Here is a 13,130-nt window from a genome sequence, read left to right as displayed (position 1 = left end):
AGTTACTGCAAGCTGCAATGGAACATGCAAACACTTTGTTAATCTTCACTAGTGATTTATGCTTATATGCTAAAATATGACCTGTAGCAACCGAGGAGCTGTCATGTGTTCACACCTGCTGTTTGGAATGGAGAGAAGCCTTTGGCAAGCACAGGGATGGACAGCTGCAGGACTAACATCTTACACCACCGCTGCAAACCTGCCACTGAACTGGGGTCAGAGACCAGGAACACTGTCCAACTAGCCAGATGCCTGCTCAGCCTTTGGGTAGGCTGAGAACAGATTACAGAGCTCAAGCTGTCACTGTCACCAACAGCACAGACTGTTAGTGTAGGGCACGTGGAAAGTATCAACTGCATTAACTTTATCAAAGCAAGAACTTCTTCAGGGGGATAGTAATCTGAGAGGGGAAGTGATAAACAAAAACACAGCGACACAAACTGTTAGACAAGGGATAAACAGAGACAATGCCAAAAATCTCCAGGTGCTAATTGACGGGCGATTAAGAAACTGAGGGGTGTGCATGAGCTATGCCAATGCATTCACTCACAATTCTCAAGCTGAACTAGCCAGTGAGTGGCTCTGGGACCTCGCAGGGGCATGAGGTGCGCAGAGTTCACGTTGGTATTTTTGGAGATCCGCAAGTGTGGAGTAGCTGTGGGACTGTTTGCAATAAGCACCGTGCTGGAACAGCTGGTGAGCAGAGAACCATGGGGTGGGTAAGGGGAACCAGGCAGGAGTGTTGGGTGGGCAGAGGGGGCCACACCAATGCTTGGGGGATCCACAAAAGTGCCTGTACTTTCACCACTGAATGTCAATCCTCACCAGTCAAAGAGGAGGAAGGGAAGCCAGCTGTAACATCACTACTGAAAGTGTTGTGTGTGGATGCTGTTGCAGAGAGTGCCCTGTCTCTGGCAGACTGAGTAGCCACATCCTTTGTGTGTGTCTGGGGTACCTGTTTAGCCTTGCTGCTGGTCAGACCTCTAAATAGTAAAGCAGCTGCCATGTCCATGACCTGGGAAGAAAACCTCTAGGTTTTAGGGTGCCTCAGGCTGGGCACCAGCAGCCAGGAAAAACTGTCAGGCTCTGGAGCTGCTGGATGGAACAGCTGCTCATAACATCCCAGAACTGCTTGCTTAAAGCTGATGTATAGACAGCCTGCAATACTAGAGTCAAATAAACATTTCCTAAGTAACAGCCCTTCTTTACATGACCCATACTACCAGCTTCCCATTAAGAAAAAAAGGTAATTCACATTCATAGTCTCACTGTTCCTGGAAGACAGCTGAGGATTTTGGAATAAAATACAAAAAAAAAAAAAAAAAAAAAAAAAAAGCAATCCATCTTATCCCTCCCAGCAGAAAGAGAGTGGTAAGTAAAAGCATGCCATAGAAATGAAGATAAGCTCATACTTTGTTTAGTTTCCTAGTTATAGGAGTGTTACACGAACTAATCTTTAGTTGAGAAAAAAAGTTGGAAAGGAAGGGGCATGGAAGTCATCAAATTCTAGCATTAGATTTCTTCTTCAGGTTTTCTGCCTATGCTTCACCTCTATTTCTCCATGCTCTGCATAATTTTCAAGTCATTTGTCTTATCAATTAGACAGCTAAATGCCTATATGTGCTTTGAAAACACAGAACATGACAAAAGGTTAAATCTTAAGTTCAAGCAACAGGAGGTTGCTATCAGTTTAAATGGGATAAGATTGTTATATGAAATTCAGAATTATTTTTGTTTTTTTATTCTCAGTAATTCTTGATGTGTGCCTTGCTGCTTTTCAAGATGATTGCTGCTATGGTTTACTATTTATATGCTTAGGAGTCTTTGGAGGTGTTCTTAAATTTTATGTGATCAGATCTTGTTTTACATTCTTAACATTCATGCTTCAGTACTAAATTGGCTTATTAAACAATATGATCATCATTATTGTGGAACTTGAAAACATTGATCTTTTTATAACCTTAAAAAGTAAGAGTCATTTTAATTTACCCACAGGAATTATGGGAACTTAAATTGTTATTGTTATAGTGACAGAAGTATGCTTTGTGTTTATAAATTTAGCATAAACTTCTATAGACAGCCTGATTTGTAAACATCTGCTTATCTGTATTTTCTTCCTAATTTTAGAATCACAACAATTTTACAGCAAATTCATCAGTTATTGCATCTTGTATGCAAAATAACATCATAATCTTACAAGCTGGATGACGAATTTGTTCAGATATAAAATGCCTTTAATGCACCTAAATCCTGGAATTCCCTCCATTAAAATCAGTGTGATTTTTCATTTGACAAACAGCTGCTAAAACTGGCAAAAAATTTGCAGAGCTGAGGCCAGAGTACCATAGCTTTTCATTTTGCTGCTTGGCAGTTAGGGAAAAACTGTTATTCCACAGAGACTGGCAGACCTAATCATATGTGTAATTTCATATGGTTTTGCTTATCAAAGAAACACGTTAAGCTGTATGATTTTCTAAGCCTGTATTTTAGTTTATTTGTAGGGTTGACACTTAGATTAAACCATAAGGAATTAATAGGAGACACGTGGCCAAAAGGTGGAAAAATTATTTTTATAAGTAGTCCTGCTGTGTAAAATTTCTTCCATTTTTAGTTTATGAAAATAGTTCTGCTCTTAAGCTTTTAGCAGCAGTAACCTACACAGTAAAATCAGCACCTATGAGCTCCTTTCAGCATCAGATTATAAAAATAAAACACAGTAGTCCACATCTTGAAAGAGAATCACACAATCATAGAATACTCTGAGTTGGAAGGGACTCACAAGAATCACTGAGTCCAACTTCAGGCACCATCCCTAAGAGTCACACCATGTACCTGAGAGCACTGTCCAAACACTTCTTAACTCTGTCACGCTTGGTGCTGTGACCACTGAGCAGCCTCTTATCATGCCCTATCATCCTCTGGGTGAAGAACCTTTTCTTTATATCCAACCTAAACCTCCCCTGACACAGCTTCAGGCCATTCCCTCAGGTCCTGTCACTGGGCACCAGAGAGAAGAGATCAGCACTTCCCCTGTTACACCTTCAGTGTACTAATTTTCATTTCCTGTACATACTTATTTTCCTAGTAAGTTCAATTAAAAAATTGCCTTTGCCTCACCTAACTGGTGACTGGTGTAGAGAACAAGCCTCTTCTTTCCTGCAGGCACATCTGTGAATATGCTTCCAGGAAATGTAATATTACCTTCACTCCCCTGAACTTGCCCTAGATTTTAATTTTCTATTACAGTACATCAATTATCCTGAGGAGTTGTTCACATTAAAATTAATTGAAAGGTGCATTCAGGAGTGTATTTTCATGCTCAGCAAGCTGACTGCAGCTAAGTATGGTATGACCACAGAGAAAAATATTTTCTCTGAGTATCTTTTTAATCTAGGCCTGTCATATGCTTCTGTACTCTAAAAGCCTTATTTTGGCTTGTTCCCAGTGCTCTCTTGAAACAAAGCCTGGTCTCTCTGTGGTAGATGACTTGTCAGTATGTTACCACACGCGTTCATGTCCGAGGAACAGGCTTGGTTATTTCCGCACTTCCGTAGAGGAACCAGGAAAACTCATGTTTTATCAACGTCACTAAGATGATGACTATCAGAATGATAGTCTGATATTTATAGATAATGCCTACCACTGCCTCATCTTCCTTCAAAAACTGTTTCAGAATGACAACAAAGGCTTTATCCAAAGCAACCTTATGACGAAGCAAGGACTGAAGTCCACTATGTGTGTTCAGCATAAAGTAGACCACATGAAAAAAAAAAATGCAACCAAGTGAACCAAGACTACAATACAGGGAGAAAAAGGATTGTATGAAAATAATAACTCACTTTAGATTCTCACTGATTTCCTTAGCTCTCTATACTTCTCTTCATCTTTTATTTCATAAGTCACTCATTTGTTCCAAGACCTTAAGAGTTTTATTCAGCACAGCACTGGACAGATTTTTGGTAATGATAAATCATAACAATTCGTAATCTTAAATCATCAAGAAGCTGAACTTCTTGTTAAGTTCATTAATGTATGGTGTAAGCACACAGTGTATAGATTTTAACAGAAGTAGAAAGAAATAAAATGTATTTTTTGTTCAGTATACATGTACTAATGGATAGTGTACCTGTATACCAGTACAGATGTAGTAACATTCAGTGCATGTGGATCTTTTCAGCAAATAAAAAGTGACTAAATTATTACTTTCAGATAAAACAAGGGGGTTTACCGATAAATACAGCATCTATTATTAAGTATTTGCTTTTACAACTCTAACAGCACTTTGACAACAATCACTGGATATTCTCTGTTGTCCAGCCTTTGAACTCAGGATCTTTCGTGCATACCATGAAGTCTCTTCCCCTTTTATGATTAGCCAGAATTGCAGCCACTGGCTATACTAACACCATGCAAACAAGTACAGTAAACTGAACTCTGAGCTACAGACAGCAAAATCCAAAAAAAGCACTGTGCAATGGTGCCTGCTTGGGCTGTGAAAGCAGGGCAGCACATCCTGCTGCCTCGGATACAACATCACTTTTCTATTTCTTTTTGCAGAGGTGCTGTTTTCCCCAGATGGCATGGTGCTGGTTAAGCAGGTAACAAAATCTCTGACACTGCAATGTGCAGATACAATCAACTTTGTGTTGAACAGCTCCTTAGTAGCTGAAGGGCTCTCATGAAAACTAATAGCCCTGCCCTTCAGGCATTGGTACCAAGGATTGCAGTTTGTCTGAGGAAGCTGCATCCCAGGGAAAGCACAACAGAAAACTATTCCTCCTGTCTGTCCTCGCATTTTGAGAGTCAGTGCCTCTTTTTCTCCACATTCACTCAAACAGAGCAATCTTTTAGCATAACTCTGTCTGTGTGGCTGACATAGCCCAATTTCTAATGAACACACATGATTAATTGGAATATGAGACGCATAGTTCTAGAAGAAGATCTTTTTGAAAGGTCCATAGCAAACCACTTACTATTTTGTAATGATTTGACAACAAATCATTTCCATGAGATTTTGGGGAAGCGTATTGAGTCAAAATATTTCTGACTGCAAAGACTTGTCATTCACCAACAGACAAATGATGGACTAGAGTATACAACTGTCAAAATATTTAAATCAAGTGCTATAATATAAATTCTTAGATTTTCAGGAAACCTACATAAAAGTAGACTATGAATGTACATTTTTAATCACTATGAAAAACTTGTATGTCTGCATATTAAGGCTGCTTGATGTCCTTTCTGTAAAATCTCCCACTTCCTCTGCCATCAGCATCTCAATTTAAAATACAATCACTGCTAATGACCACTACAGTCAGATATACTCCAGATGAAGTGCTTTTGCAGTTAAAGTCAAACTGAGCATAATGAAACCTCCCATAGTTCACTGAAAAATAAAATGGATCCAGAGTATGACTCACCTCTCTTTCCCTAAGCATTATAATGAAGAAACGGTTATGAAAATCTGTCACTCTTTGGTAATTCTTGTATATCTCCTACTGATATTTTTCAAGATTATCCGACAAAGATACTGAGCTTCTTTGGTATTTTCCTTGTACCTCACTCTGCACTGACACCTTTGGTTTGCAGGAAAGATGAAATTTAGAACTAACTAGATAGCTGTAGATCTAAATTATTTCCACGTATTTTGCTTTAAAAGATGATCTGAGTCTGCAATTTATAACCCATAAAACTGCATACAAGAATGAATCATGATGGCTTGACAGAACCTGGTCCAGCAGTTCCAGCTGATTCTGTCACCTACCACAAGAATTTATAAGATGACTATTCTAAATGGCCCTGCCTCTCTTCTTTCCTTTGATACACTATATTCTGTATTATTGCAAGGAAATAGTTTCCTTTTCCAAAGTACATTTAAAATGCCAAGTTAACCAGTTACTTGGTTATTTTTTGTAAATTCTTCTTTGTGATTCTGCCAGAATTTAATAGCTTAGGCCTTTTATGAAACTGAATCTGATGCTTTTGTGAAAACTTCACCAAAAACTGGTTGCTTGACTGCTAAATGAGATTGGGGAAAAATATACAGCAACAGTGACATTCATATTTTTATCTGCTTATTTGAAAATCTGAAACTTCTTACATACATATAAATTCTAGGCTGATTGTTGGTATATCTGGGACATGAGTTCTGTGATCTGTTCAGGCTCTACACTAACATGAAAGAACAGAATACACACACAAAGAATAATGATCTAGTCTGTGCAAAATCATAAAATACTATTTAAAGAAATATATATCACAAAACCTTTCTTTATGCAACACAGATTTTGCAGACTAACACCTCAGTTTTCCATTATTAACCAAGACACCATATTTAAGAACGGGGATAATTCTGAAAGTTTCACATAATATTCTGTCAATCTTTCTCATAGAAATGATTTTTCTTGTTAAAAGGAGTAAGTCAGAAAGAATTGCACAATCATATTAAGTTACGAATCTGGGCAACAACAAAGTTTACTAATACTAAATCATGAAAATCAGACTTTGAGCCCACTTCTAGACTCTGCAAATACAAAGGATTTAAGTCCAAGAGTTTTGTGTAGCAAATGAGAATTTTAGAACAAACAAGATATTTATGCTATTAAATTACGTGTATGAAATCCTGGTTCTACTGAAATTAACAGTCAAACTCACAGTGACTCTTTGAGACCACCTCACCACAGGTTGACATGAACAAAGTGAGAAATCTTACCCACATTTTGGTCTAACCTTGCAAACACACAAGCAACACAGTACTTCTCCATAGTATTCTCAGTAGGTGCTAGTGCAAACTTTTCCAACTTGTTATTTATCCCATAAACAAGTCAAACCCATTTCTCCACCAACAGTGTGTTCGGTAATTTTAACCTTCTTTGTTAAAATAGCCAAAGCATTATTTTGCTTATGAAATATGGATTCATCCTTGCACCGTTTATTTGAGACAGCATTTGCATGCGATACTAGAGGCATTATGTTTAAAAATCATATTCATAGTTAGCCAGACCCCATTGTCATGTATTTTATTTCTGTTTGGGAAAAACTGGCATGTCTAACCTTCCCTCTCTCAGGTCTACCAGTGGGGCAGTCTTAACAGCTCACCAAGAAAAAAACACAAATGTCATAATGTCCTAATGATCTATCCTCATCAGTTCTTGGACAGAACCTCCAAATCCCACACTCGAGGCTTAACAGTGGACAAGAGTAACAGAGACTCAGCCAACAGGAGTTGCCTGTAAGAAAGAGAAAAGGCAGTTTTACAGTGACACTTCTTCCTTTTTGGTGTCCTTCCAGGAACAGAGATATCAAAGTTGCTTGCCAGCAAAAAGGGCAATTTTCCCAGGGAAAGACAGAGCATCCTTGCTGACTGTCTTGCACAAGCCACCCTCCCTGCCAGGGCAAACTTCTCATTCAGCCCCATAGTAGGGAGAGTGCCTCCCTCTCTTCCCAGTCAGACTTGTCCTCAAAATCTCATGGAAATACAGGACCTTGCCACCCAAAAACTCTGTCACTAAATACTGTGATGATAAAATATATCCTTAAATATTTAATCACAGATTTATTTTGTTCAAAGTCAGCCTGGCAATTAGTCATACAATGGCTCCAGCACTAGCAACCAATTGTTTTTCTGACCAGTATCATTTTCTAAACAGCACAAGCAGTTAATTATTGCCTCTTACTGGCAGATGTCTCCAGATAGTCAGAAGTCAAGCTAGGACACAGAACTAATACCAAGGTCACACATGATGCTCCATCTGTCAAAAATCTATTGGAAAGGTAACCCTGAGGAACTTCTTGCAATATTAGGCAACACTGGTAATGAAAAAAATTATATTCCACAAACAAGATCTTTTAAGACAAAAAAAAAGGAATGTCAACCTTTCAGCTATTTTTCCTTCAGTTGCTCAGGCTTTCCTGATGAACTGCTGAGGCAATGCACAACCAAGAATTCAGGCAGGGAATTTAACAGGGCAGAATTTCCACAGAAGTGTTACACAGACAGTGAACCTCCATCTCCATAGTTAGTAAAGCTGTCTACAGACTGCTTCACATCTAGAATGGCTCAAACTCTACCTATCTGTCTATCTATCTATCTATTTATCTATCTATCTCTGTCCAGCTACCTGGCCCCAAAGTGTTCAGACTCATTCTTACATGCATATAAACCAAACTCCCATATTCTTAAATTACACAACTATGGAAAAATGTAGACTGAGAAAACCTCCACCACTATCTCCAAAGTTAGATCACGTATACAATTTGCATTGATTTTCCTACAAACTACAAAGGAAGACAAAAGAATGTTATTTCAACTGAGAAACAGTTCTGAAAATGCTGAAGTGATTTAGCCATGTGTGTCATGTAAGACACAGGATTCAAGTCTTTGTTCAAATGATGAATATTACCAAACTGCTTGTACGCCACACTGTACAATAAACCTTGCTCCTTACAACATGTGGCATGACAGCTGCCTCTCTACTTACAGGGCTTGTGTCAATTATCCCATCTTACATGGAAATATCTGAAGCATATATCCAATAAACATCATGTCCCGTGGCGTATTAGCTCAGGCATCACCAAAGGTACTGAATTTTGTTTGACAGGCTTACCAACACCAACCCTACTTCTGCCAAACACAAACAGTGAATTAGAGGCATGTAGAGTCTGCAGAATTTTGCTTCTACTTCGACACATCAGTTTCATTCACTACGTTGAGCATGTGCAATATAAACTTTATCCAAGGAGGTGCATGCTGGAGAACTGTAGAATCTCCAACGTGTGTTTATCCATACAGCTGGAAAGAGCTGCCCTAAAGTAAACAGCTGGGCCATTATGTTTGTCTACATAACAAGCTTACATTAAACAGTTCAAAATAATATGTTTGATGGAATTTAAATCCCTCTAGAGAAAAGTACTATTTAGCCACAAACTTATGACTGAGTGTTCAGCCAAAAAAAATATGTATATGCATGGATATTTTAGGCCAGAAAAGATCGTTTTCTTCTGCATACATAAGCAAGTAAATTCACTTCTGATTTCTGTATCAAGTCTATAACTCTTCCATGGATTACTTATTTCAGAAAGATAGTCTTGATTTTAATAGAGACAACCTGGCTCTTAAAAGATACTTAAATTCATTCTTTTCATTTCTTTTCTTGTTAGAAATGCTTCCAATTTATACTGTTATTTTATTTGCAGTTTCAATATTTTGATTTCCGATACATTTTAGTGCATGATGTCTTCTAGGATTAATGACTCTGCTCAGGTATCAACATTCACAGGGCTCTTTCCATTCATGGTATATAACACTGATTTGATTTTACACAGCACCCATTATTCAAATGTCTCAAAAAATCCTCATGGGTGTGAAAGATTGGCAAACTTCCTACAGAAATATCCCCATTTTGCAGCCAGGCAAACTGAAGGAAAAGACACTAAAGATCACATCTTTAGAAGGAATGAAAATAACATGGGAACAAGGTTGCTATGCATTTCTGGAAAGGCAAGGTCGGACAAGCTGTCCAAAGTCACAGGCCAACTCTGGCAAACAGGGAACAACCCCCTCATTGACAAGATTCTTAGACCTGTGCTTCCACAACAAGACAACTGCAATCTGAATATGTTATTTGTAGATACTGTTGTATAAATTTCAGGTGTACAACTCTGCCTTTCAAACAGCTCAGAAATACACTACAGATTTAATACTGACATTTCAATTACAGCAACACTACAAACTGTCCAGCACAGGAATGCAACAGCTTTTACACCACTTTAGCGACTGGCTCCTCTTATCCCTTTCCATACAAGACACTTTAAGCCTAATGAATCACAAACACCGATATTCACAGCAAGCCCAAATTTGCCTTGGCAGCTGCTGAAACTCTGACCTGTGGCAGAGAAAATGAAGACCTCAGCCTGGCAGTTCAGTCCCCAGTGACTGTGTGTCAATGGAAGCGTGCACACTCAGTCGCTTCTTTTCACATCTGAACCTGGGAGGAACGCTTTTTTCTGGATCAATGAATAGTGCTGAGTAGATGAAACAACTTAATAGGTTTTCTCCAAAATGCAGCCAATAGCTATCAGAGTGTATTCTGAGAGGAGCTTTATTAGGCACAGACCTCTTATTCTCACAGCCTTATGTCATACAAAGCAGCAGCTCAGATCACAGAAAATTAGTGTTTCCCACCCCAGGAAATGGGGTTGCAGAATCCGAAGAAGAAAGCAAGTTCTCAACACTATACCTCCTATACCGCCAATCTTAACTGCTCAAGCACGTGGGGATGTAAAGGTTACTGAAATTTTACTACTATTTTTGAAATTAGGTATATGGACTTTCATGAATCGTCTTTTCTTTTTTCTTTTTCTTTTTTTTTTCTTTTTTTTTCTTTTTAGAATGAGCATGTCACCTCCTGAAATTTACTGGCCACAGAAAGTATTCAGTACCTCTGGTTAAGGTATTTCTAAAACTTCTCTATAAAGTGCTTCTCCTGGACTAAAAGAGACATCTAACCCATTCTGTTGCTATTAAGAGTTTGAATATCACTAATTAAAAAACTACATACCTTTTTAATATCATTATTAGTTTAATTAACTTATCATATGGTTCACAATATTCTATTATAATAGAAGTAATTGGATAGAAAATAATCTCTCTTTCCAAATCTGAACTTCCAAAGTTCATTCCACTTCAGGCATGTTACTCATATCAGTTAGAAATTTAGAAAGCAGACATTTTAAAATCCAGCTGATAAAAGCATATGTTCAGGCACATTAAGACAATAACAACAACAAAAAAAAGCACCTTAACATGGCTTAGATGAACTATAGTGTCATCTTTGCAGAAAGCACATACTAGAAGGCTTTGGGGGTTTCTCAGGATGGCAGCTTATTAGCAGAAACTGATTGTCATGGCTTTGAACTAAAACACTTCTAGCTGCTGTTTTGGCTCACTTGTGTAATAAAAGCATAATTCACAGAAAACATTTCTGACATTTTTAGGCCATGTAGGAACCAGCACTAGGCCCATGACTATCTAGTATACTGAATGACATCCTAACCTTTTTGAAATACATCAGAAATCTGCCTGTGACTTCACACAGCCAGGATCTCAAGACACCACCACAGCAACAGTAACCAAACAAGAATAATTCAATCTTTTTACAGCATTCTTGAGCTCACAGCAGGAAAAGGAAATTTCTGACTGTCATCATCCAATACTCAATCTGTTATATCTAACCCTCCACCAGTTTTATGATAAATATTAAAACTTTCATTAAAATCAAGGATTTATACTGATGCAAAATATAACAATAGCAGAGAATCCAAAATCTTACATCTTTGCTGACCTGTTTAATTTATACAACTCTAAAAATTAGCTTTGAAGGAGCCATTCAGTGGTCCCACATGCAACTCCTAGCTGGGTGCATCCTAGATAAAAGCAAAGCTGGATTACCATTTGATTCCTGAAGCATTTGCTGCTCTGATGTAGGAAACAGCAAAACAGGAGATGTGAAGCCAAGGAGGATAGGATGGATCTCCTGCACTACAAAGAGAGTATTGCATGGACACAAAATACCTGAAAGATTTAAAGAAATATTTCATGGAGGAACAGAGTAGGGCAGCAATTATCACACCTTACATATAACAAACACCATGTCCATGAGACCGTTACATGTTTTACTACACTCTGGTATCTTGTCTACATCTATACAACACAGGAGTGGCTTGGGTTCATATCATAAAGAAGGGCTACAGCATTAAGGTGCTTCTGAAGTTATTCTTTGAAGCAAACAAAAAAACATAAGGGCCTACAAGCCTCCATATGAAGCAAATCCACTACCTGATTTTATTTTTTTAATGAAGAGAGGAGCAATAGTCGCACCAGTCTTGTCCCAGATAGATCTAGATAGATAGCTATATTTATACACACACCCACACATACATACACACTCACATATGGAAAAGACAGGTTTGCTTGAGAAAAACAGAAATTACTGTCATACCAGCCAGAAGAGCCACTTTAGATTCAGACGAGCATTCAAATAATGAAATACTAGCTTGTCTACATAGCCATGCTTTTTCCATGCTCCTTCTTCAAGAGCTATCCAGACAGAATGTAGAGAGTTGCTGCGCTATAAATATGCAGTCTGTCTGTAAAAACAAACAAAATCCATATCAAGAATAAGCAATAAAAAGTTTTAAAATAAAGTATCCTGAAAACTAAAACATAAGCCAAATATAAAATTATTAACAGAAGCCATTCATCAGCTTCAATTTTATCATTCTCCCAAAGCTGTAACATGAAGCTGTAAAACCTTTCGGGTTTTGATGGAATCCAGGATCATTTCTCTGTCTTTCAGATCTCTGCTGTGGCTCATATTTTCTGTTTTCGGTCTGATCATGATGACTGATAATCCTTCTGAAAAACCTGTTTTTAAAGCAAGTTATGCTCAGCAAGTCATCCCCTAGCTTTTGCACACAATGGGCTTATTTAATCACAGACACATGGTTTTACACGTGAAAGTACGTGAAAGTGATTTTAAATGCTTTTTCAACCATTTCTATTGTTCTGACCAAATCTCAAATTCTATTTTTAAGAAAACCTCACTACATTTAAAACAGTAAGAAATGTATGAAGTAGGATCTGTAGACATTTTCTGTCTCATCCTCCCATTGCTGTCTGAGGAGGCAATTTCCTATCAAGATGAGATTTTAGGCACAGGAATTGTAGAAACCTGCCCGGTACCTTCACTTCAAGGTCCATGTGATTACATGCTCAAAACCTCAGCTTTCGAAAAAACAAACCACCTCAAGATCTAGATAAAAAATCTTGAAAACCTGAAAACCTCACGCTTGTCTTAGCAACCTGTGAATACCTGTTTCTGCAGACTCTCTCTGTCTACCTTGCATATTGTGCATCAGCGTATGTGGGCTGGAGCATGGCTGGAACACCCCCCCAGAATACACTCCCCACAGCACATCAGCCACAGTATATCACAGTGTAAAAGGCAAAAACATGGTGAAAAGGAAGACAAGAAACAGTACAAACTAAGGACAATGCTTAGCAGTACATGCTAAGGACAATCTTTCAGAGCAATTCAGTTGTTGAAGAGAAGCTTTTAAGTTGAATGTTT

The 13,130-nt window shown here is 38.1% G+C and overlaps 1 protein-coding gene across 8 annotated transcripts in view; it reads right to left on the bottom strand.

Annotated features, from left to right (window-relative positions):
* TMEM200A (transmembrane protein 200A) overlaps nt 1-13,130 on the bottom strand; it is a 58,114-nt gene that overhangs the window by 34,971 nt on the left and 10,013 nt on the right. For 2 of the 8 annotated variants that reach the window (XM_063389996.1, XM_063389997.1), the window contains exons 2-3: nt 12,000-12,147; nt 11,450-11,572 (exon numbers count right to left, since the gene is read on the bottom strand). The exons of 4 other annotated variants lie outside the window; for them this stretch is intronic. In XM_063389996.1, the coding sequence (XP_063246066.1) occupies nt 11,450-11,559 (110 nt within the window). In that variant the 5' untranslated portion in view covers nt 11,560-11,572; nt 12,000-12,147. Of the gene's footprint in view, nt 1-11,449; nt 11,923-11,999; nt 12,148-13,130 lie in introns of those variants that run through there. 2 more of the 8 variants (XM_063390000.1, XM_063389995.1) reach the window with 2 other exon arrangements.

This window comes from Prinia subflava, chromosome 2, assembly GCF_021018805.1.
Source record: "Prinia subflava isolate CZ2003 ecotype Zambia chromosome 2, Cam_Psub_1.2, whole genome shotgun sequence".
In the NCBI taxonomy this organism is placed as follows: domain Eukaryota; kingdom Metazoa; phylum Chordata; class Aves; order Passeriformes; family Cisticolidae; genus Prinia; species Prinia subflava.
The sequence above is the reverse complement of the archived record's forward strand: the minus strand, read 5'-3'. Positions and strand labels throughout refer to the sequence as shown.